The sequence below is a fragment of the Electrona antarctica genome (assembly GCF_951216825.1).
Source record: "Electrona antarctica genome assembly, chromosome: 17".
NCBI lineage: Eukaryota > Metazoa > Chordata > Actinopteri > Myctophiformes > Myctophidae > Electrona > Electrona antarctica.
This window is the reverse complement of record NC_136798.1, coordinates 44027983-44052584: the sequence shown is the minus strand read 5'-3', so window position 1 is coordinate 44052584 and position 24602 is coordinate 44027983. Positions and strand designations below refer to the sequence as shown.

Genomic DNA, 24602 nt, shown 5'->3' with positions numbered 1-24602 from the left:
AGGTTTTTATAAAGTCCTATATATTATTACAATGTGGATGAAACGCTAGGCTAATTGTTGCATTCCCAGTGCAGGGTAAAAACAAGGATGACCTTTTGGTAATATTTGAAGTAAGTAATACATCTGCACAGAATCTAATGATGCACAAGTTAGTATTACACAATTCCAGTTCTTAGCACCGTCATTATAGACTACCATTAGCAGTATTTAGTCTCTTGTAGTTTAAGATTAAATGAAAATATATAAAAAGCAGCTTTAGGGTTTCAGTCTCCAATTATCTGGGAGGTAAACGGAACCAAACCAGGGACTGGTGGGTCTGTGTGTAACAGCCCATTGGTACTGTACATGGAAATGAGAAAATCTGAACGCTGGCATTAACAGTTAAACAGAGTTTGTATCCTGCATGGTTTAGCTCCCCAGTAACGGCCCAGAGGACTCTGGGAAGTTGTAGGAATATACAGGACGCCCGTCCTCACCGGCCCGGAGAGCCGGGGACAGAGCTTGCTGTACAACGTCGTGGAACGGGACTGTACGTCACAGCACGAAGGCTACGCTCCCATACGCCACAAGGACAGAGCCATGCAAGAGAGTAACCTCACAGGATGTCCACGTTGAACACCCGACAGTCTAAAATGTTTAATGACATGGATTATGAATTACAAAATATTCAAACTCTAATAGCTGCAGAGTATTAAGTGTGTTACTTAAATACGTAACCATAGCACCTCTGTTCGGTGAACAGAACTGCAAAATAGCCAATCTACTAGCAAAGTGAATTGTGAGCTTGTGGATTTGCTATTTTCTGCCAAGATATTTGGTAAAAAAAAAGGAAGTACGGTGACTTGTTCAGTCAATCGACTGTTCGGATCTTGTCGGCACCGTTTACTCCGACAGCACTTTGAAGTTGAAAGATTTAAGAATCAAACTTCACCAGGACTTTACTCACTTTGTGTTCTACATTGTTCTGTTGAGCCTTGTCCAGGTGGACCTTGATGAGGCGACTGCTGTCGAGCTTCACGCGAATCCTCTTCCCCACGATCTCACTGGGAAACACCAGGTCCTCCAGGATGGCGTCATGCACGGCCGTCAGCGTACGGCTGGACAACAGAGACAAACACACGTTTAGACATTATGTTCCATGTCCTACCAGGACCTCTAGCACTACTGGTTTTTATCTCATACCAGGACCTGCCGTTTCTATCCTACCATTTAACAGTGTTGAACATTAAGAATTATTAACAGATGTCCATGAGTACATATATGGGAAAAAAACCTAAAAGAAAACCTTTCAATATATTTAAATATCATGTATAACTCCGGCTCAAGTTTGTTGGCTGCATTTTAAATGTCATTTAACACGAAACAAATTGATGGTTCACATTTCCTTTAATACTGTCCCCTGCATGGTTTAGCTCCCCAGTAACGGCCCAAAGGACTCTGGGAAGTTGTAGGAATATACAGGACGCCCGTCCTCACCGGCCCGGAGAGCCGGGGACAGAGCTTGTTCTACAACGTCGTGGAACGGGACTGTACGTCACAGCACGAAGGCTACGCTCCCATACGCCACAAGGACAGAGCCATGCGAGAGAGTAACCTCACAGGATGTCCACGTTGGTTGAACACGGTCTTAACAGCAGTACAACATTAATAGTTCAGCTAAAAATTGTGGAGTTATGAATTGTTAAAAAAGGTAATTTCTCCAGTGTGGTTAGACATTATTAACTTGAGTAGATATTGATGCATTACCTTCATATTTACGCATGGATTTCAGTTAAATGGACTGCATTTATAAAGCTTGCCTTTCGTGTAAAATGTGCATGACAGTCAAGCCCTGCCACAGCTGGAACATAACAGAATGTTCTAAAAAAAAAAACACACCGTTTCCCAAACAGTGGGTCGAGACATTTTTATGGGTCTCTATATATTTTTTTACCCTACATATTTTCAAAACACATTCCCAAAAATAGCAAGATTATTCATGAATTATAAACATTTTTCCCTAAAGTAATTTCATTAATTACAAAACAAATGTTTAAACTAGTGAAAATGGCCGATCTACAAGCTCACAACGCTGCGCAAAGCGACACGTTACTTGTGAGCTTGTAGATCTGCCATTTCCACTAGTTTGGGTCCCAGGGAAACATCAAATGTCTTTTGGGTCACAGGCTAAAAGGTTCAGGAACGACCGTTCTAAACCACCAGTTGTCTTAAAACACAGAAACTCACCTCCTGGGACGCTTCTGCTTGTTCTTTGTGCGACTTTTCCTGGTGGGTTTGGGCAGGATTCTCCTCTGCAAGGACACAATATATACTGTTATACACACATCTAAAATTAACCAAGGGATTCCTTCCACATAGATTTAACATCTTAGTTGACCCAGCCACAGAGCAGCATCAACACAAATATAATACAATATTTATCAGCTCACAGTCCAATACTACATCAATCCATTAGGTACATTTGTGTCCTACATGGTTTAGCTCCCCAGTAACGGCCCAAAGGACTATGGGAAGTTGTAGGAATATACAGGACGCCCGTCCTCACCAGCCCGGAGAGCCGGGGACAGAGCTTGTTCTACAACGTCGTGGAACGGGACTGTACGTCACAGCACGAATGCTACGCTCCCATACGCCACAAGGACAGAGCCATGCGAGAGAGTAACCTCACAGGATGTCCACGTTGAACACACTTAAAAGCACAAGTGAACATTCTGATCATATTTAACATCAACGTTAATCTTTACCTGTGCGATGAAGACAACATGCTTTCCGCTGAACTTCTTCTCCAGCTCTCTCACCAGACGAACCTGAATCTTCTGGAAAGACTTCAGCTGAGGAACGGGAACGAAGATGATGATGGCTTTTCTGGCCCCACCAACTTCAATTTCCTTATGAAAAAAACAAACAAAAATTAGACAAACCATTTCATGAGGAATTAGTGGACATTAAAACAACAGATATCGCAGAATCACAGCAAAATATTAAAACACAAGAAACAATTAAGCACATTTGCTAAATGTAGGCAGTTCACCCAGTATTCTAAGTGTTTTTTTTTAACGACACTATAACACAACAATAGAAAGGTCAACAGTTTGTATCCTGCATGGTTTAGCTCCCCAGTAACGGCCCAGAGGACTCTGGGAAGTTGTAGGAATATACAGGACGCCCGTCCTCACCGGCCCGGAGAGCCGGGGACAGAGCTTGCTGTACAACGTCGTGGAACGGGACTGTACGTCACAGCACGAAGGCTACGCTCCCATACGCCACAAGGACAGAGCCATGCGAGAGAGTAACCTCACAGGATGTCCACGTTGAACATATAAATACAACACTGTTCAATTCACGTAAAGCACACATGACACCACTACAACCTTTAACCCATAAAGAGTGTCACCTTATTTATTTTAGCTATTGAAAAAGCTCATAGTGCGGCATCGAGTGTCGTGCTGCGCTACGAGATTGTAGATCTGCCATTTGTGAAAATGAATATATTCTTTCACATCAAACGTTTTTAACTCAAATCTGTGCTTGTCCCCGGTGCAAAACATTTTCAGATGGGGGTCGGTGGCAGAACACATTTTGGGGGTCCTTGACATGAAAAGGTTTGAGCACCACCGATATAGAAACATGGGTTTCTCAGAAAAAGTGTTTTTCTTTTAGAATCTGCCTCGGGTGGTCTTTATGGGTTAAGAAATACACAATGTTTTAAGCTAATAACATACAACTAAAAGACTTGTACCTTTGCAGCTGTGATGTTCAGTTCTCTGAGCTGAGCCTTCAGATCACTGTTCATCTCCAACTCGAGGAGAGCCTGTGAGACAGCAGACACAATCACATTAATGAAGCAGGTACAGTACATCAGACATACATGTATCATGGACATTATAATAAACACTGCTTTCAACCCCTCAGTCGCTTCTTACCTGGGAGATCCCAGACTCGAACTCGTCTGGCTTTTCGCCATTTGGCTTCACGATTTTGGCGCTGGTACTGAACATGGCCTTTGTCTCTGAAAAAGGAAAGATGACACATCGAGTTATGTCAACATCCATCTATAAATTCCACAAATCTGTCCTTCCATCTCTTGAAAACAGTTCAGACTTCACTCTCGGTGGGTGTCTGGCGGAGGACAATTATTTGTGCCCTGCATGGTTTAGCCCCCCAGTAACGGCCCAAAGGACTCTGGGAAGATGTAGGAATATACAGGACGCCCGTCCTCACCGGCCCGGAGAGCCGGGGACAGAGCTTGCTGTACAACGTCGTGGAACGGGACTGTACGTCACAGCACGAATGCTACGCTCCCATAAGCCACAAGGACAGAGCCATGCGAGAGAGTAACCTCACAGGATGTCCACGTTGAACACACAAAAACCCCCACAACTCAAACTTTCGGATCACATTCAACAGCAATTTAAGAATCATTCTAAAGGCATAACAAGTTCAGCTGAGGGGGACAAGAGGACCAAAATACATCCATGCTGCCGTTAGTGTAATGACAATATGAATTGCAGAGTTTAATGTTTAGTCAATCAGGCCAGAAGGGCACTAGAGTCTTCAAATCACTGTAAACATGTTGCAAACCCCCAGCATGTGATTGAGTTAACCGAACAGTCTGTCTGGAACCGAATGGACCCTTATGGGGATGGAACTCTGAAAGTGGTACAAATGGGACACTTATATGGGGGGGGGGGGGGGGGTATCAGGCTCAAGGGTCCATTTGGTTACATTTGCACACTTTGACAGCTAGTTGCAGCATGAGCCGGACATCCATGCTAGCTGCCAGCCACTGCCTGCCAGTTAGTGGACCCAAATTTGACCCTACCTACCTACACGTCTAATTTGGACCCAAATAACAGCAACAGTTCCTATATACTAGAGTACCACTTGCAAACTTTGAGACTAGGATTTCGCGGTGTTATTAAAGCATTGCAGAAACATATGCGCTGCTAACCATGATGATCACCCTGCCCGACATGCTGTGTGCACTGCCGGCTAGCTGTGATGCTAACGGGTCTAAATGAAAAAAGACAGGCACAATATTAGCTGCTAGACGAAGCCGGGTTCTTGAACAGTCAACTCAAACGGGCCGGCATTATCGTGACACTGCACTGACTGCAGCACGTTAAAGATCAGTTCCGAACCAAACCGGGCCAGGCTGACAACAAGACAACGAAGTGTAAACGTTAACAGATAAGTCTGTAAAACCAGTTAGTTTAGCTAGCTAGTAGCTACACGAAGCTAGCATGGTTGAGCAGCATTATGGGTAACGAATGGGCTGGCTAACATGTTAGCTTGTTAGCAACAACACGACCACCACCATTCTAAAGTTGTATTAATGTAAAGGCCACGGAGAAGACCACCATGGAGCGAACAGAACAGAACCGAGCCCGCCTCGACAGTCAATGTAAAAGGCAACGCTGTACAAACACACGTGTAGGCCATATTGAACCAACAAGCCCGGTGGAGGGAAGGGAACCCACTTCCACACACCAGAGACTTTATATCCATGACATATCGTCTCATTAAACGGCCATCCGTCCCCGCAAACCACTCCATCTGACGCGGCAGATGTTCGTAAAGAGATGCGACGCGGAATGGGGACCAAATGTGTGTTTTAATGCCATGTTTAATGTTGAAATGTGTGGCCGTGCGAAAAAGCTCCGACTAACCTGTCAACGACGGCCAAGGAAGAGGTCGGAAATCTCGCGAGGATTCCCCAAGTCGCGTCTCGCGCCGCCGGGAACCATGGGAACCCGCATTTTATATAATATGTTTATTTTTCTTTGACCACTTTTCATGAAGTTGATGCGTTTGTGTAATATAATAATATTTCGTCTTTTGCCATACTTAAAAAAATGTAATTGTATTAATTTCTTCTTTATGACTGAAAATGTAATGTAATGTTTCAACAAGATAATTATTTTGTATGCACGTTCACTATTTGACTTTGTCAAAACATTATTTTATTTCAAGTTTCTTCAATATTTTATACTAATTATTCTTATTTATTATGTAATTCTAACGTTATTAGCGTATACAGAAAAAAAACAGGAGATCAGAACTTTATGTATTTTGTTAAACCGAGTGTGAAGCGGGTGCCTATGGGCTATAGTTCCAAACATTGCTCCTATGGCTGGAACTATAACCCATTGAGATAGAATGAGCGCTTCCGCATTCCATTGTTACAATGGGAGTCAACGCTACTTGTCAGCACTCTCTTACTATATTACTCTGATCCACCAGTGCGTTTAGAACGTGACGCATGTGACCATTCCTTCTTCAACACACATGCAGGAACCCGGAAGCATTGAGTCGCATGCATGGATGTCAGTTTTCATCTCTTTTAACCTTATGGTTCGTTTTAATCCATAAATGTTACAACTTTGACATTCATGTCTGTTCTCTACCGTGTCTGTAGCATCCGGCAGTGCTAGAAGTAAACGCCAACTTCAACTTTGCAGGCAAATAACAAGCCATCAATCATCCGTGAATCCTGCAGAAGAATATCAACATCAACATAGTTGTAAACAACAAACAAAAACACTGGTTTTGTTTTGTTTTATTGTTCCTGTTACAAAGTCGAGGTAAGTTGCAATGATACAGGGCTGCAACGTTCTTGGAGAATATACTTCCATTGATTCGTTTTTTCGATTGAAAAGATTGATTGAAACAGTTTGTACAATGGCCCATGGGTACAGTTCAACGAAAGTGCATGCCCAATGCATCAGCTGAGAGGATAAAACCAGAAATAGCATAAGGACATAAGGACCACCAAGATACCCATGTACCTGTCTAGATACTTCCTTAATGTTAACGAAGTCCACACCCACAACACCAGAGGGAGTGCAACGAACCATGTACAACCCAGATTCGGCACAAACAAGGGACTAAATTCTTTTCGCTCCTATGCCACCAAAATGTGGAACGCCCTACCAACTGTCATTAAGACATGCGAATCCCTTGACTCCTTCAAAACCGCTCTCAAAGGGCACCTACGGATGGCTGCAATTCGAAACTGGCCCCCGTAAAATCTGAATCCCCCCCCCCGCCCCCCCCTTTTTTCCCCTCACTGTATATATTTCTTTTCCCTTTTTACCTCCTTTTTGATGAATTCTTTTGTGATGAATTCCTGTTCTGTCTATAGAAGTGTCTATTTGTACGTCTCTAAATGTTTTGATGATTTGAACATGGTGGACCCTGTTGGAAACAAGTGTAATGCTTAATTGGGTCGTCCACTCACAGTTAACAGCCTTTGTATTGAGTTTGTGCTTGAAATGTACTGTAATTCTGCAAACTGTTAATAAATTCTTCAATCAATCAATCAATCAGACACCCCCCCCCCCCCCCCCAGATATCAACACGTGAATGTGGGTAAACAAGTGTAATGGTTTATGGTGTCGTCCACAGTTAACAGTCTTTGTATTGAGTTGTGCTTGAAATGTACTGTCATTCCAAACTGTTAATCAATCAATCAATTGTTTTGTTATGACTAAATCAAGTAGCCTGGCTAATTTACTGAGCCCTTGCTCTTTTTATTCTGTATGTATGTTTTGCACTGGAGCTGTTGGACAAAACAAAATTCCTTCGGGATCGATCTATCTATCTATCTATCTATCTATCTATCTATCTATCTATCTATCTATCTATCTATCTATCTATCTATCTCTATACTGTATATAGTTGTACAACTCTGTGTGAGCTTGTAGATGTGCGATTTTTAACTATTTTGTTGTTGATTCTTTAATTGAAATCAGTCATTTTGTGTGTGTGTGTGGGGGGGGTGTTCACCAAAATAACTCAAACTCTGTTTTACTAAAGGCTCATACATAGTCTGGATTTTCGGTGGTGAGGTGACCACTGCTCCGGTGGTGAGCTGACCACCGGAGCTGAAATAACGTTGAGCGGTGGTGAGTAAAAACAGAGAGAAGGGCTGGAGCGGTGGCGGTGGTTTGCTCTTCACCGTGGCTTGCTCTTCACAACGTCATGTTGTAGTTCGGTGGTCACCTAAACACCGAAAATCCAGACTATGTATGAGCCTTTAGACTAGAGCAGCGGACTTCAACTTTTTGTTCAGGCCCAGGACCCCTTAGTTGAGAGAGAGAGATGAAGCCTAATTCAGGTCAAACTGGGGGCCCTTGAAATGAAAATGGTTGAAAATCACTGCTAGAGCCGCCAAAATCTTCTCTTACGGGGGTCCTTGGCATATATTTTCAAATGGGGGTCCGCAGGCTATTGAGTATCATTTTTGGGGGTCCTTGACGTGAAAAGGTTTGGGAACCACTGTCATATATCGCTTCATAGACCATCGTCAGTGTGTTGTGTAAATGAATGTATTTGAAATTTTTGAATGTATTCTTGTTCATTTTAATCAGACATTTATCACGTAACCCATTCAGAACGGGAACCCCTTTTGGTGTTTTAAGCATTATGTTATACTTTAGCTATTGAAAAATAGCAGATCTACAAGCTCATAGCGCGGCACCAAGCTTATAGATCTGCTATTTTTTTTTAAATCATGAAAATGTGGCGCAAAGTTTTGAATATATATTCTTTCAGAGCTAACGTTTTTAGCTTTGCTTCTGGGGGGGTCCCTTGAAAAATATATTTTTCATTCTAGGGGTCCTTGACATGAAAAAGGTTGAGCACCACTGACATGGAAACATGAGGTTTTTCAGAAAACTGTCAGGATTTAGAAGACATTTTGTAGAATCGTCCTCAGGTCTAAATGGGGGTAATCTTTAATATCGGTGTTATTGTTCCTTGTATAGGTCCACCGCCATGACAGCAGAGCTGCAGTGAGCGTGCTCGATGCTCAGACTGAGCGGCTTGTACAGAACGGTACGCAGAGCGCTGTGCAGCACCCCGGAAGACATGGTCAAGTACTGGTACGCCGTGCGGAAGGGATTCAAGCCGGGAGTCTACAACACGTGGTGAGTCACGGTGTTTGCACATCTTGATTTTAGTTTTAGTCGTAATAATAGTCTCTTGAATAGTTTTCATTTAGTTTTAGTCACATTTTAGTCACCTAGAAATGTTTAATGTTAGTCTAGTATTTTTAGTCGACTAAATATGTTAAGATTTTAGACAGTCGACTGAAGGGCCTTGCAAACGTGAAGCGAGGAACGCAGGCGTTGTTGCCTGGATCAACACAGGTCTCCTCCAGGTCTGTTGAAGAGGGTCTGGATCAACACAGGTCTCCTCCAGGTCTGTTGAAGAGGGGGCGCAACAACGCAAGCGTAAAAAAAAAAAGCTAAACCGAATCCAGGTCTGGTGAGTCGCGGGGTGCGTGTGCACGTAACGAGCACGCGCGCAACAAATTCACGGGACCGCGCTCATGTAAATACGCTTGCGTTGTCGCACCGCGACTTCTCCGAGCAAAAATGCAGGTCTCATTGAAAATGAACTATAGGCCCCGTTTGCAAGGCCCTTAAATCTACAGTTGATTTTGTATCAAAATGTTTAGTAATTATTTGTGTGTACAAATGGAACCAAATGGACCCGTAAGCTCTTTACTGTATGTGTTTCTGGTAATAATATTTGTAAGTCTGTGGCGAAAATGGAATTTTGACATTTTAAAGGCTTTTCTTTGTGTACTATTTGAATGGCTTTGATAAAGAAAAATGCTGCTATTTGTCCCCAAGTCACCGCAAAATAATAGCTATTTGTTTCAAAAAGCTTTATACCCTATGTGTGTATATAATATGTATAGTTGTATAACAACACATTGTGACATAGCTTTGTTTACATAATGCTGTATCCCCTCAAACTATATATATACTTTTGACATTGACACTTGCTTTGGCAGTGTACGTGTCTTCTCACCAATTCATTGGTGCATCCCTAAAATTATACCGTGGATATGTAGACCACCCCCTGAAGACTGCTGTACCCCCCCCCCTGTGTGTGATCTATTGTAGGGACGAATGCAAGGGCGAAGTGTCCAAGTTTCCAAATGCCAGTTACAAGAAGTTTGGTTCAGAGAAAGACGCCTGGTCCTTCGTCCGAGGAGTCAAGCCCTCAGACGCTCCAGCCATCGTCCCTGCTGGTAGGTTGACGCATTACCATAGTGCAGGGGTTCCCAAACTGTGGTGCGTGGACCCCTTTGTGGTGTGCGAACGCCTCAGTCTAGGCCCTCTAGGGCATACATGGGCAACTGGCGGCCCGGGGGCCACGTGCGACCCTCACCTTCACTAAATGCGGCCCGCAGGTTAATATCGGAATACTGATATATTATTGATTTCAGCTGTTACAATTCCAAACATGACAGCTTAAATCACTTCAGTCTATATTAGTAGCTGAATGACTAGTATTATAATTGTCCTTGATGCCGTCGTAATTACTGATTTTACACTGATGAAAATAGCCGATCTACAAGCTCGTAAAGCTTGTAAATCTGCTATTTTCAGCATGCAACCACATGTAAAATGACTTACTGGATCTCTTGTCCACTAGTCCCTTCCTAACATTTTAGTCTAGTTTTTATCTGTTGACGAAATTGTCAATATATTTAGTCTTAGTTTTAGTCATCATAGCGTAGTTTTTATTTAGTTTCCATTTTAGTTTCCGTCAGTGAAAAAAAAGGTAGTCGACGAACATCTTTTGTATAGTAGTATATTAGTCGACGAAATCAACACTGCCAGTCAATCGGGCCCACAATGTGTTTTGCTCGCTGCAGAAGCTGCTAGTTTTGGGGCGGCGACAGCGGACAGCCTCCTGCCCAGACGAGGCCCAGAGGCCCTGGAGTACATCCCCCTGGGGAAGAAGAGGAGCCACTCCCACACAGAGCATCCAGAGGAGTCTCCATCCAAGAAGGTTAAAACCTCAGATGGATTCACCTACATGGGTGAGTACACTGATGGGATGGCTGGCTGGCTGACTAGGTGGCTGGCTGGCTGGCTGACTGGCTGACTGGCTGGGTGGGTTGCTGGCTGGCTGACTGGCTGGGTGACTGGCTGGCTGGGTTGCTGGCTGGCTGACTGGCTGGGTGGCTGGCTGGCTGGCTGGCTGTGACTGGCTGGCTGAGTGGCTGGCTGTGACTGGCTGGCTGAGTGGCTGGCTGTGACTGGCTGGCTGAGTGGCTGGCTGTGACTGGCTGGCTGGCTGTGACTGGCTGGCTGACTGGCTGAGTGACTGACTGACGGCTGGCTGGCTGACTGACTACAGTAACACACACGCACACGAGACAGAAGAGTCAAAGGCAATAGAGTTTGCGTGAAAATGGCATTTCATTCCTCTTTTTACCGTCCTAAAATGTTGATGTCCTCACGCGTGTGTGTACGCGTGCGTGCGTGCGTGCGTGTTCCTTTCCCTAGGCGACGCTGTGGTGGTGTACACCGATGGCTGCTGTTCAAATAATGGGAGGAAAGGCGCACGGGCGGGCATCGGTGTGTACTGGGGTCCCAACCATCCTCTGTGAGTTGAAGACACACACACACACACACACACACACACACACACACACACACACACAGCTGAACATTTTACGTATACTCTACTGCAGTGGTTCCCAAGCGGTTTAGCTCGAGACCCAACATTTTAGAAAATGCTCTACTGACACCAGATTCTACTAATGTTTTCTAAATCATGACAGTTTTCTGAAAAACCTCATGTTTCTATGTCAGTGGTTCTCAAACTATTTCATGTCAAGGACCCCAAACATTATATGTAATTGGCTGAAAATATGTTATTCCAGCGACCCCCCCCCCCCCCCAGAAGCAAAGATTTGAGTTAAAAATGTTCACTCTGAAAGAATATATATTCAAAGATTTGCGCCACATTTTAAAGATTTTTGAATAATAGCAGATCTGCAAGCTCGTAGCGCTGCTCACTGTGCCGTGCTGTGAGCTTGTATATCTGCTATTTTGCAATAGCTAAAGTATAACATAATGCGTAAAACACCAAAAGGGGTTCCGCCCAGAATGGGTTAAGAGTGTTGCGTGCAAACGACAGTAGCATCACGTTATATAAAATGTGCATTGCAAACGAGCCGGAAATCTACTACTTCCATACAGAACAGGAGAGGACACATTTTTAACTCAAATCTTTGCTTCTTAGGGGGTCCCTCCCTGGAACAACATATTTTCAGATGGAGGTCCGCAGCCAAATACAGATAATTCTGGGGGTCCTTGACATGAAAAAGGTTGAGCACCACTGACAAAAAAAAAGTATTTAGAAGTCTTTTTTCTTTTCTTTTTAATCGGCCTCAGGTCTAAATGTGTTAAAACATTTAGTCGAGTAACCTCAACTAAATCAGTCGAGTCAGTCGAGTAACCTTAATTCAAGTAGCAAATGCCAAAATTAAGTGGAGCTTTGTGTCTTTTACATTTATTTTAGAGGCTATGAATCTTTGGGTGTCGATTGTCTATTCAAAATGATGCTCTATTCAATACTACAATACAATACAGCTGTGCTGAACTGAAGTGACTAGTACTGACTACAGTAACTTGAAAATGACTGAAGACATGATGTTTACTGTGATTAGGGTAAGCTTACATTTCATATCACAAACACCATGTAGTGAAAACTGTAACTTTAAGCAGAACATTTTTGGAAATTATGAATCGATTTTGAATCGTTCATAACGGGAATCGCGATTCTAATTCGAATCGATTTTTTTTGACACCCCTACTTGTAATCTCTACCTTTTGGGCACCCCTTACTTACACCCCATAAACCTCACCAGGGTCCACCGACCGGGGTCTGTCACTGCCCCCCTCCTTTTCCCCCTCCATGCCAACCATCTTTACTGAATATAGCTGAACTAAAATTGCACTCTGAGCTTGTTAGTTAAGTGCATTTTGATGAATGTTGGCGTATGTTCGCACAAAGTTGACCTATTAGCCCATGCTATGGCGTTCAAGTGGTTAAAAAAAACCCTTCACAGCTAGAAGGTCCTGGGTTCGTTTCCCGCTGGGGGCGTGTTCTCTCCTCCGCGTCATCAGTGCCCATACCCGAGGCGGGGTTGGCGAAAGGGCCTTTCTGTGTGGAGTTTGCATGTTCTCCCCGTGTCCCCTAGGGTAGGTAACCTCACAAAAAACATGCAGTAATCCTGGTCTCTAAACTGCCTCCCCCTGGCCAGCCAGGGCGCCTCATGGAGGGGAAAGGAACTGGTTGGAATAACGTGTTCCTTCCACGTGCTACGTCCAACCAGGGAAACTCCAGGTGTAAAGGAGCAACTTGGACACTCGGGCATGAAGGAAGCATGAGTTCAAGTCCGTTGCTCTCCCCAGGTTGGCGGAGGGTGTGTAGAGCCCAGGATCACATTAGATTATTGACACGGGATGAAAAATGGGTTACGAAATTGTGGGATAAAAAAGTAATTAAAAAAAACAAACAAACAAAAACACTTCTGTGTTTTCTTTACAGAAAACTGTTTTCAGCACAGATATTCAATGTAGAGAGAAAACTGGGGGTCCATGAAATTAAACGGGTTGAGAATCACTGCTAGAGCCGTGAAAATCGTCTCTTATGGGGGTCCCCTGGCATATCTCTTCAAATGGGGGGTCCGCAGGGCTAATTAGTGTCAATTTGGGAGTCCTTGATATGAAAAAGTTTGGGAACCAAACCAAGAACCAAGAACCAAGAAGAAAACCTGGATATTTGACGTTCAGTAGTTTCGGCCTCAGCCTGTCTGTCTGGATGGGAGAATTATGGTCAATAACTAGGTCAATGTTGCCATCTTGTGGTCACCGCTGAGAAGACAGCCAACACTCAATTATCATTCACCAAATGTGTGCAATAATGTAATACACAGTGAAGGCCTGGTCCAAAAATATGCATATCAAAACAGGACTAAGAAAAATAAAAGAACCCTTTATGGCAGTCTTATGACCAAAATATATTATAATTAAATGGTGTCACACCATTATAATGGTGTAAAAAATAAATCATCTCATTACGACCAATCACAATTTGTGTCCTCACTTTTGTCATGTCAATGTTTGTGTTTACACTGGCCTAATGTGCACAACAAACACTCAAAACTATCATGTCATATAGGTGGTGGTAGCAAAACAATGTTGGTGTCAGTGTTGTTTTTGGCAGCAAATTTCTATTTTAGTTTTAGTCATAGTCTCTTGAATCGTTTCCATTTAGTTTTAGTCACATTTTAGTCACCTGGAATGTTTTAGTGTTAGTCTACTTTTAGTCGAGTTTTAGTCGACTAAATCTACAGTTGATTTAGTCAAAGAAAATGTATTTTGGCGGGCCTTGATGCTGTCGTAACGACAGCATCAACGTTTTTTTCACTTGCTGAAAATAGACGATCTACAAGCTCACAAGCTTGTAGATCGTCTATTTTCAGCATGCAACCAAGTGTAAAATGACTCATACTGGATCTCTTGTCCACTAGTCCCTGCCTAGCATTTTAGTCTAGTTTTTATTTGTTGACGAAATCGTCAGTATATTTAGTCTTAATTTTAGTCATCATAGCTTAGTTTTCATGTAGTTTCGTCAGTGAAAAAAGGTAGTCGACAGACATTTTTCGTCTTAGTTTTAGTCGACGAAAACAACACTGGTTTGTGTTTACCCAAACCCTCAAAGCTGGGGAGGGCCTCTAGCGCCCCTCAACAATCTCAATTTGCCATGGACAAGACTATGGGCTCCATTTTCGTCACAGCTAAACCCCTTATCCCTAAACTTCGTTGCCTTTTTTACTATTTTGAGAAACATTTTTGAATAGTTCAACTGGCCAATCTACATTGACACGTTGTGAGCTTGTATACTGGCCATTTTAACTATTCAAAAATGCCACGGACACATGTCCGTGTGCGTGATGGTAAGCCAACAGCACGCATCGGTGTCGTTTTTGACAGCAAATTTTGATTTTTAGTTTTAGTCATATTCTCTTGAATAGTATTAATTTAGTTTTAGTCACATGTTAGTTAGCCTCGGAAACACAGACGTTTTTATTTCCAGGGAGAAAAAAAGTAGTTTTTAGTCACCTGGAATGTTTTAGTCTTAGTCTAGTTTTAGGCCTATGACATTTTAGTCGACTAAATCTACGGTTGATTTAGTCGACTAAAATGTATTTTGGCAGGCCTTGATGCCGTCGTAATGCCTGATTTTACACTTGCTGAAAATAGCTGATCTGCAAGCTCACAACGCGTCGCGGCATGCAACCAAGTGTAAAATGACTCGTACTGGAACTCTTGTCCACTAGTCCCTTCCTAACATTTTAGTCTAGTTTTTTTTAGCTGACATTGAAATTGTCAATACATTTAGTCTTAGTTTTAGTCATCATAGCTTAGTTTTCATTTAGTTTCCATTTAGTTTTCGTCAGTGTAAAAAGGTAGTCCACGGACATTTTCCGTCTTAGTTTTAGTCGACACAAACAACACTGGCACGCAGCACCCTGTGCTCCTGATCTGCCTCCACTGGACGGACGCTGATCTGTGCTCTTTGTAATTGTTTTCTTTAATTTGTATTATTATTATAAAGGAACGTTGCAGAGCCGCTCCTTGGAAGACAAACCAACCAGAGAGCAGAATTACAGGTGAATATTCAAACCAAACGTCACACATGTTTTCAATATTTGTATTAAATGGAAAAGAAAAGGAGACGATGCCCGACTGATGGAGACATAGGTTTTTCAGAAAACTGTTTAGAATACTTTTATTTTGTTTAGAATCAGCCTCTGGTCTAAATGGGTTGCTTTGTTCAAGATAAAAAAAATGACAAATAATTGTGTGTGTGTGTGTGTGTGTGTGTGTGTGTGTGTGTGTGTGTGTGTGTGTGTGTGTGTGTGTGTGTGTGTGTGTGTGTGTGTGTGTGTGTGTGTGTGTGTGTGTGTGTGTGTGTGTGTGTGTGTGTGTGTGTGTGTGTGTGTGTGTGTGTGTGTGAGACTGTGTGTGTGTGTGTGTGTGTGACTGTGTGTGACTGTGTGTGTGACTGTGTGTGTGTGTGTGTCTGTGTCTGTGTCTGTGTCTGTGTCTGTGTCTGTGTGACTGTGTGTGTGTGTGTGCACAGGCAGCCGTCAGAGCCCTGGAGCAGGCCAAGGACATGGACATCAATAAACTGGTTCTCTACACAGACAGCAAGTTCACCATTCATGGTAATGAGAGAGCTGCTGCTGTCAGGTTGAAATGAATAGCAGTGGGCGTGGTTGTCTGGACCCACTGAAAAATCTGCCATTCATTTATTGTTTTCCCCCATTGAGAAACATACATATTTATATCAATTATTTAATAAAAAATAAATCTTTGATTCCGTGGAAGAAAAAGAGAAAACGCAAGGGGCCAAATGAGAAACAGAAAATATTTTGGAGGGCCGGGCCAAAAGGCTGAACCTAATTATGCATAATATCAATTTTATTTATATATAAAAAGCAGTAAATGGCATTGTTTTGCAAAGCAATGGTAAACAAAATGTGAAACATTTGACTCAAATTATAGGCAGAGTGACTATTTTACATCATGATGATGTACAATAAGAGCGCCCCTCACTACACATGGGTGTGATCTTTTTACTTTCTACTTGCAGGCTTGAGACGTTTCCTTTCCCAGTTGAAAACTATGTTTTTGTTTAAGTTACAAGTCCTGTAAATACTAGCATTTTCTTTTAACAATGAGAACATTAGAGGTAGCTCTCTGTTCCATTTGGAGGACACTGGAGGCACCGTGTCACTTTCACAACCCATGGCGTGCTGCTTACTATCAGCGAGAGATGAGTGTTGAGTCACAACCATTAAACAACGACGTTCTGAAAACAATAATAAGCCAACCAGTGATGGTATTGTTGAGACAGCCTGGCAGGCGCTGTATGTTGATGTGTGCACGTTCGTTCTGCCAGATTTACTTTGTGGTACAACGGTGTCTATCGAAAACAGACGATCCACAAGCTCACGGCGCATCGCCCAAGCGTTCTGAACTTCAGAAGCATGCCACATTCTGGGCGCAACAACGCCATATTGGCGAGGCGGGTTAGAGTGGGTTAAATAAAGCAATGAAGCATAATGGGATTTAACTTGTCCTCTTGCGAGGAAGTTTGGTAATCAAAGCATGCGCCTGCGCCTACCGTGTTGTGGAGCTGCATGCTTCATGGCTATTTGCATTCACCAACGTTGTTGTCAACAATAAATCCAAAAAGCCGACATTTTCGCATATGAGGGGGGTGAAGGAAGGAAGACAGGTTCTCAATCACACGCAATTCACGTGCACAGTTGACGTGCAGATTGTGTGCACTGTGAGAATACATGGGCTTCAAAATAAAAGCGATGCGGTTTTAGTCCACCCATAAGGTAATTAGAAAGTATGTTTTATTTTCTGATTATCAAGTGATCTTTCGCGGGCCGGTCAGAGTCAGCCGGCGGGCCGTATTTAGCCCGCGGGCCGTACAATGACCAGGTCTGATCTAGATTGACTTGTAGATCTGCTGTTTTCAGAGGGCAACCAAACATAAAATGACTTGTCTTCTAGTTCTACTGGATCTCTTCTCAACTCATCTCTTTTAGTCTAGTTTTTTTTTGTTGACGAAATTGTCAATATAGTCTTAGTTTTAGTCTTGAACGTTTGATTGACTGAATGACTACTTTATTGGCAGAAATGTAATCAGTACGGGGTACAGTCAAACAGAAATGTAATCAGTACGGGGTACAGTCAAACAGAAATGTAATCAGTACAGGGTACAGTCAAACAGAAATGTAATCAGTACGGGGTACAGTCAAACAGAAATGTAATCAGTACAGGGTACAGTCAAACAGAAATGTAATCAGTACAGGGTACAGTCAAACAGAAATGTAATCAGTACAGGGTACAGTCAAACAGAAATGTAATCAGTACAGGGTACAGTCAAACAGAAATGTAATCAGTACGGGGTACAGTCAAACAGAAATGTAATCAGTACGGGGTACAGTCAAACAGAAATGTAATCAGTACGGGGTACAGTCAAACAGAAATGTAATCAGTACGGGGTACAGTCAAACAGAAATGTAATCAGTACGGGGTACAGTCAAACACACGTCCAATGGGATCACTGAAAAAAGTCCTTGCCGTCTTGTTTTCATTCAAGTCCTGGGTATTCAATTCATAATCATGACATAACAAATAACAAAATTCTAATCATCATAAAAGGTAAAAATAACAAAAATATGTAGGCCTGTTTTAAGGGACACCAGGGATTTTCATTTTTTTGAAGGAGGGAGTCAGGGCATTCAACACTTGGGTGGCAGTGCTGTAGGTAGTCGACGGAAATAAAATCGTCATAGTTTTAGTCAACGAAGTCAACACTGCCACTCGGATATAAAGCGCTATATAAATGCACTTACCATTGACTTTCTTTGCCGCCATCTTTGTTGCTGTGCGCGTGGGTCAGGCGTGACCAGCTGGGTGAAGAACTGGAAGCTGAATGGATGGAGGTTGAAGTCGGGAGGAGAGGTCGTCAACAAGGAGGATTTCATGCAGCTGGACAAGCTGAACTCTGAGATGGAGGTGGTCTGGGTAAATACGACACATCACTGGAGCTGTTTTGGGGCGGCGGTGGTGGCTCAGGGGTAGAGTGGCTGGATGGTAACCGCAAGGTTGCCAGTTCGAACCCTGTGGGCTCCCCCAGAGTTGGTGTCGAAGTGTCCTCGAGCAAGACACTGAACCCCTGATTGCTCCCGACGTGCTGGTTGGTGCCTTGCATGGTTTCCACCGCCATCGGTGTATGAATGTGTGTGAATGTAATGCACATATCTATGTAAAGCGCCTTGGATAAAGGTGCTATATAAATGCACAATTTACCATTTTACCAGGGATAATCATTATCATTTATCGGGATTTAAACAAAACAAAACGCTCAATAGTATAGTATTCCCGGAGATTTTTAATTGTATCGTGAAATTGTCCTACATCATACACTAGGATGCTGCACATTAAATAAACTATTGAAAAAGACACATTTTCCTCACAGTCCCTCACATTTGTATGTCAATTAAACCCTGCACATAATTCTACAGTCATTTATTTTATGTATTTAACCTTTATTTAACCAGTAAAAACCCCTCTTTTACAAGTGTGAACTGGCCAAGAGTAACAATACATACAAGACAATAACAGGACAAACATGCAACGCTCATAAATACAGTGTACCCACTACCGAAGGAGCTCAAAGGGAGAACAGGAACGCCTAATAACGCGACCAATAAAGGCTAATATGTAAAAACGAAGCCAACGGAATGTGCTAATAAACTAAAAAGCAAGAGAATCAACATTTGCTAATATACGTCAAAGCAGGAGCAATGTTTGGGAAGTGTGCCTCCTTTTAAAGCTCACTAAGAGAATCACAGAAGCCAGTTTGAGTCTGGTCTGTAGGTCATTACCAGGGTCCAAAAACCCCACCTAAATTTTGTTGTGGGCACGACATTTGATCTGAGGTTGAGGAAGTTTTGGACAAGTTCAAATTTAGAACAATTTATGTAAAGTGGGAGATTACCAAGAATGGCTTTATAAGTGAGAATATACCAATGTAGCAACCTGCGAGACGTTAAGGAGTACCAACCCACTAGGGGGCGTACAGGGTACAGCGATGAGTCCTATAGAGGGAGTTGGTTATGAACCTCAACGCAGCATGAAACAAGGGGTCAAGTTTGCTCAGAGTTGAATGAGGAACTAGCAAAACGGTAGACAGTGTCGCCATAATCGAGCTGCAACAGGAAGAGGCCTGTAACCAGCTTTTTGCGAGAAGCATTGGAAAAGCAGGACTTCATTCTGTAGAAGAAACTCAGCGTGAACTTAAGCTTTTTTGCCAAGGCATCAATGTGGTGTTTGAAGTTTAACTTGTAGTCCAACCAAATCCCAAGATATTTATACAAATCAACCCATTCAATGGATACAACTCCAATATGGGAATCTATTGGCAACAAAAGGAAAAATAGACAGTGCCCTGTTGCGCAGCTCAAATCTGTTCTTGAGAGATTCTTAAAACTCTGACTGGGGAAGTTGTAGATAGAAAATACTATAGAAATGCTATAGAAAATAGAAACATGGCACATTTGTTTTTATATATATATATATATTATTTTTTTATCCCACAATTTTGTAAACCAATTGTTTCACCCAGTGTCAATGATACAGTGGTGTGCCGTCAGGGCCAGCAAGGCCTTCTCTGCTGGCCCACTTGCCTGATGCAGAAATTTATATTTTATAATAAGTTTTTCTTTTTAACAAATATTATATTATCTATAATATTATATATAATATTATATTTATTTCGCTGCCACTGCACTGTTTCTCACTCAGACAGGCTGGATGCTCTGCTTCCATTCTGTGCAGGTACAACAGCCCTTGGTTTTTTTTAACCAATGAAATTATTTCCTTGTGTTGTCTCCGGGTAAAATTCTCTACCGGGAGGCCTGCAGAAACTCCAGTGAATCCCCTTGCCGTTGAAATTAATGGGAGCACTATAGAGATTGACAGGTTCCTTAGCCAATCAGATTTCGAGTTTGCCTTGCTGGGCGTTTCTTTCAAGTTCCAGCGCCAGCTAGCTGGCCTTTGGTGACGTTAACGTCTTGCTTGGATCCCATCGCTGGGGGAAATATTGTCAAATGAGAAAAGAGAACTGGGTCTTTCAAACTTTCTGCGCGAGTTCCCATATGTGGGTTGATTGAGGAGCTAAATAGATTTAACTCACAAACAAACGCGGAAAACGGCTGAAGGAGGAGAAGAAACAGATTTAGTGGTGGATTTACAGTCAAAGCATTTTTCGAGAAGGAAGGACTTCAAGAAAAGCTTGCATGGTAGACCATTGGTATGATGCAGGCAGCCATGGTAAGGATCTTTATATAATATTTATATACATGCGATCGCGATGCGACGCAGCTTATTGATGATTGATCGTTTTATAGGCTATGGTTGTGGACTTCAGGACTTGTGGTTGTCCGTACCCACAGTGTGTGTGTGGCCGAGTCTCATGTGGCTGTGCGCTGCGGAGCCACTTGTGTCACCGTCTCCACACCTTAGCGCAAAACGGTCTTAAGCTGCGCACTTCTTAAGCTGCGCGCAGCTTAAATTCTGAGTTTTTAGACAGCTGGTGGATGGAAAAGAAGCTCCACCTCCGCGGACTTTTTGGGCGGAGGAGAGCGTTTCCGGGAATCTGGCCGTCGCGCAAGTATTCCGCGGAGGTGGAGCTTAATTTCCATCCACCAGCTGTCTAAAAACTCAAGCTTTAAGCTGCGCGCAGCCGAGAACTTGCGCAGCTCTTTCGACAGTGTGGCAACAGCTTGTGTGTCACCGTCTCCACACCTTAGCGCAAAACGGTCTTAAACTGCGCACTTCTTAAGCTGCGCGCAGCTTAAATTCTGAGTTTTTAGACAGCTGGTGGATGGAAAAGAAGCTCCACCTCCGCGGAAGACTTGAGCGGAGGAGAGCGTTTCCGGGAATCTGGCCGTCGCGCAAGAATTCCGCGGAGGTGGAGCTTAATTTCCATCCACCAGCTGTCTAAAAACTCAAGCTTTAAGCTGCGCGCAGCCGAGAACGTGCGCAGCTCTTTCGACCGTGTGGCAGCACCTTGTGTGTGTGTGTGTGTGTGTGTGTGTGTGTGTGTGCGCGCGCACGCGCTGCGTGTGTTTAGTCCCCGCCGGTGCAGCATAGCTGGGATATTACAGAGCCTGATATGAGTGTGGTTTAGTTTCACCAATTTTTGCGTGGTTTAATGTTGTATAAGTTGTTGTTGGGGGGGGGGGGGGGGGGGTGTTGAAGGCGTAGTTCATTTCGGCACGGCCCGCCACTGCAATGATATGATGTAATCCTGCACGCTACACTCCCTCTCCCAACCTGGGGAGAGCCACAGACTGACACCTCATGCTTCCTTCAATGCATGAGGAGTCCAAGCTGCTTCTTTTCACCCGGGTTCCCCCCGGTTGGACGTATAGCGTATGGCGTATAACACGTTATTCCAACCAGTTCCTTTCCCCTCCATCAGGCGCCCCAGCTGTCCAGGGGGAGGCAGTATAGAGACCAGGATTACTGCATGTTTTCTTTTTGTGTGAGGGTACCTACCCTGTAAACATTAATTAATTAACTCGAGTGACTCGGGTTCTGTAGTCAAAGTGTTAATATTGGAATTTGGCTCTCTCTCTCTCTCTCCCTCCCCAGTTGCACATCCCAGGGCATGCTGGCTACACGGGAAATGAAGAGGCAGACAGGCTGTCCAGAGAGGGAGCGGCCAAGTCTTAAAAAGAAAAAGAAAAACGACCAATGGAAAGAGATGGCTTTTTCGAAGTAACCAATGGAAGAGCAGTGTTCTGGGATGGCCTTTTTTCGAAGTAACCAATGGATGGCCGCTTTTAAGTTCAGTTACCAATAGGAAGGCAGCGCTGTCTCAGGGGACCCTCAGGGTTTGTTTTAGGGCGTTTCCAAATGGACCCCTTAACCGGTCTGTAACTCCAGAGAGCATATAAGTGGAACCAAATGGACCCTCACAGGTCCATTTGGTTCCATTTGCACACTCTCAGGGCTCCATTTTTGTCGCCGCTAAACCCCTTATCCCTAAACTTCTTTGCTTTTTTTTTTTTACCTTTTTTTACTTTGCAAAACATTTTTGAATAGTTAAAATGGCCAGTCTACAAGCTCACAACGTGTCAATGTAGATTGGCTAGTTGAACTATTCAAAAATGTTTTTCAAAATAGTAAAAAAAAGGCAAAGAAGTTTAGGGATAAGGGGTTTAGCGGTGACTAAAATGGAGCCCTCAGAGTTATGGGGGTGGGATCCTTGGAATTACTGATGGGAGCTGACGGGAAACTAGTTAAATGTTCATTTCCTGTCGTGTTTGGTACAGCGTTCTGTCTGTTTGATACGAGACATTTTACAGCCCAGAATTAACTGCTTCTGTTTGGGTTTAGTCTCGCGTATAGCCAGACAACTATTCCACAATCTCTGAATGTTATGTATACAGAGTCTGGAAACTACACCTCGCAAAATCCGTCATTTTGTCATTTCCGTTTGTGAAAATATTTTTTTAAATATGTTTTTGTTTTGTTTGTTGACGTATTTCAGAGAAGCTGTCGGATGCGTTTTTGTCTTTTTGTTTAATAAATTGTACTTTTCACTGAAGCATAGATCTTGGTTTAATGAGAGAAAATGTTTCTATTGTTGATTTGTAGTAGCATGGATGGGAACACACACACGCACACACACACACACACACACACACACACACACACACGTTTAGGACTTTGTGAACTCTTTATGATTGTCTATATTGCTGCATATTAAACCATGACATTATCAGATTTTAAGTCCTAAAAGTAAATAAAATACTATGCATGGCCATTAATATTAAGTGAGGATTAGATTTAGACAACGGAATACGTATGCATGGACATTATGTATGAACACAGAAACATATACAAGATAAACAAATAAAAATAAAAATCAATCAAATTAAAAGTTTAAATTAGTTTACACGACCAAACACGCAGCATCATCAACCATATCGTATACTAATACAGAAAACAATCATAAGGGCATTGCCTGACCATGGATCACATCAAGGACCTGCAAAATGACTGAGGAACACATTCCACTTCGAATCATATTTATCCAACTGATTATTCATCTTAAAGGATAACCTCTCCAAAGCAGCCACAATACCAAGCTGAGTGAACCATATACATGTGCTGGAGGCAAATCCTCAGACTTCCATTCCTTAACAATGATCTTCCTGCCCACCATTAATGCTGTATGAATCCAGTCAGCTAGAGGTGCGGGGAGGTGTTTTAATGGCGCTGGATCACCCAGAATAAAGAGAGCAGGTGTGTAAGGAATATCCTGGTTTGTGATTTGCATTATATTCTCATGAATAGCACACCATAGTGTCTGCACCCTAGGGCACTCCCACAATACATGAATAAGTGTTCCTCATCACACCTCCAGCAAACCGGACTATCTCTGAGCTTAGCCTTGAACAATCTTGTCGGAGTCCAGTAGACTATTCATTATTTTAAATTTAACTAATCTGGTTCTAAGTTCACGGGACATCTTCTTTGAGTTCCGTAGAATCATCTTCCATTCACTGTCGGTAAAGGATTGATTTAAATCAACCTCCCAAATCCTCTTTACGCTTGAGGACTGACCTTGGTGTGCTATCATAATTGAATAATATGTTGATGCCTCATGTCCAGTTCCAAATATAGCTAACACCGTTTTCAAAAGGTCAAACTCTGTCGGCATATTGGGGTGAACTCTTACATTTGTCAATAGTAAATGCCGAATTTGAAGATATTTCCAGAAGTGATTACGTAGAAGACCATATTGATCAGTAAGTTCTGTGAAACTTTTAAATGTATCTCCCTCATACAGATCCTTCAGAGCCAGAATACCTCTTTCTACCCATAGATTCCAAATAAATGGTCTTCTATCAATAAGGAGTTTGGGATTCAGCCAAATACTGGAAGATGGGTTACGGTATAAATTATCTTCACATTCTCTTCCACACCCAACGTAAGTGGAGAAAAATAACCTCAGGTAGTTGAGCAGTGGTCAAATATATCAAAGGTAGGCTATCAGAGAAGTGGTTCTCTATCTGAGACCAAGGTGGGGCTCGTTCAGGAGGGAGAGACCAGTGAGCTAGATGTCTCAGGCTGAAAGCATAATGGTAGAGCAGAATATTTGGGATTCCCAGGCCT

General features: G+C 42.9%; 2 protein-coding genes across 6 annotated transcripts in view; one reads left to right on the top strand and one right to left on the bottom strand.

Moving 5' to 3' along the window:
• The window catches only part of rps7 (ribosomal protein S7), a 120357-nt gene that overhangs the window by 165 nt on the left and 95590 nt on the right, over positions 1 to 24602 (bottom strand). Inside the window, exons 1-6 of one of the 3 annotated variants that reach the window (XM_079526252.1) lie at positions 5670 to 5725; positions 3924 to 4009; positions 3740 to 3811; positions 2745 to 2888; positions 2227 to 2291; positions 947 to 1097 (exon numbers count right to left, since the gene is read on the bottom strand). In XM_079526252.1, coding sequence (XP_079382378.1) covers positions 947 to 1097; positions 2227 to 2291; positions 2745 to 2888; positions 3740 to 3811; positions 3924 to 3998 — 507 coding nt within the window. In that variant the 5' untranslated portion in view covers positions 3999 to 4009; positions 5670 to 5725. Of the gene's footprint in view, positions 1 to 946; positions 1098 to 2226; positions 2292 to 2744; positions 2889 to 3739; positions 3812 to 3923; positions 4012 to 5665; positions 5726 to 24602 lie in introns of those variants that run through there. The other 2 variants (XM_079526250.1, XM_079526251.1) reach the window with 2 other exon arrangements.
• Positions 6188 to 23023, top strand: rnaseh1 (ribonuclease H1). Of its 3 annotated transcripts, none has more exons than XM_079526523.1 (10): positions 6188 to 6326; positions 6419 to 6584; positions 8769 to 8930; positions 9918 to 10045; positions 10676 to 10843; positions 11313 to 11412; positions 15439 to 15493; positions 15967 to 16051; positions 18310 to 18434; positions 22071 to 23023. In XM_079526523.1, the coding sequence occupies exons 3-10, from the start codon at positions 8809 to 8811 to the stop codon at positions 22149 to 22151; spliced, it is 864 nt and encodes a 287-aa protein (XP_079382649.1). In that variant the 5' UTR covers positions 6188 to 6326; positions 6419 to 6584; positions 8769 to 8808; the 3' UTR covers positions 22152 to 23023. The 3 variants fall into 3 exon arrangements, with proteins under 3 accessions (XP_079382649.1, XP_079382650.1, XP_079382651.1); XM_079526524.1 differs by having other exon boundaries at positions 6297 to 6354; positions 6462 to 6584; XM_079526525.1 differs by having other exon boundaries at positions 6300 to 6326; positions 6462 to 6584.

What these genes read in the sequence shown, in the direction of transcription:
- rnaseh1 (XM_079526523.1), top strand. Translation starts at nt 8,809, where the DNA reads ATGCTCAGACTGAGCGGCTTGTACAGAACGGTACGCAGAGCGCTGTGC. An exon ending in CAGCAAGTTCACCATTCATG is followed by an intron (nt 16,052 to 18,309) that starts GTAATGAGAGAG and finishes CGCGTGGGTCAG; the next exon opens with GCGTGACCAGCTGGGTGAAG. An exon ending in CTGAGATGGAGGTGGTCTGG is followed by an intron (nt 18,435 to 22,070) that starts GTAAATACGACA and finishes CTCCCTCCCCAG; the next exon opens with TTGCACATCCCAGGGCATGC.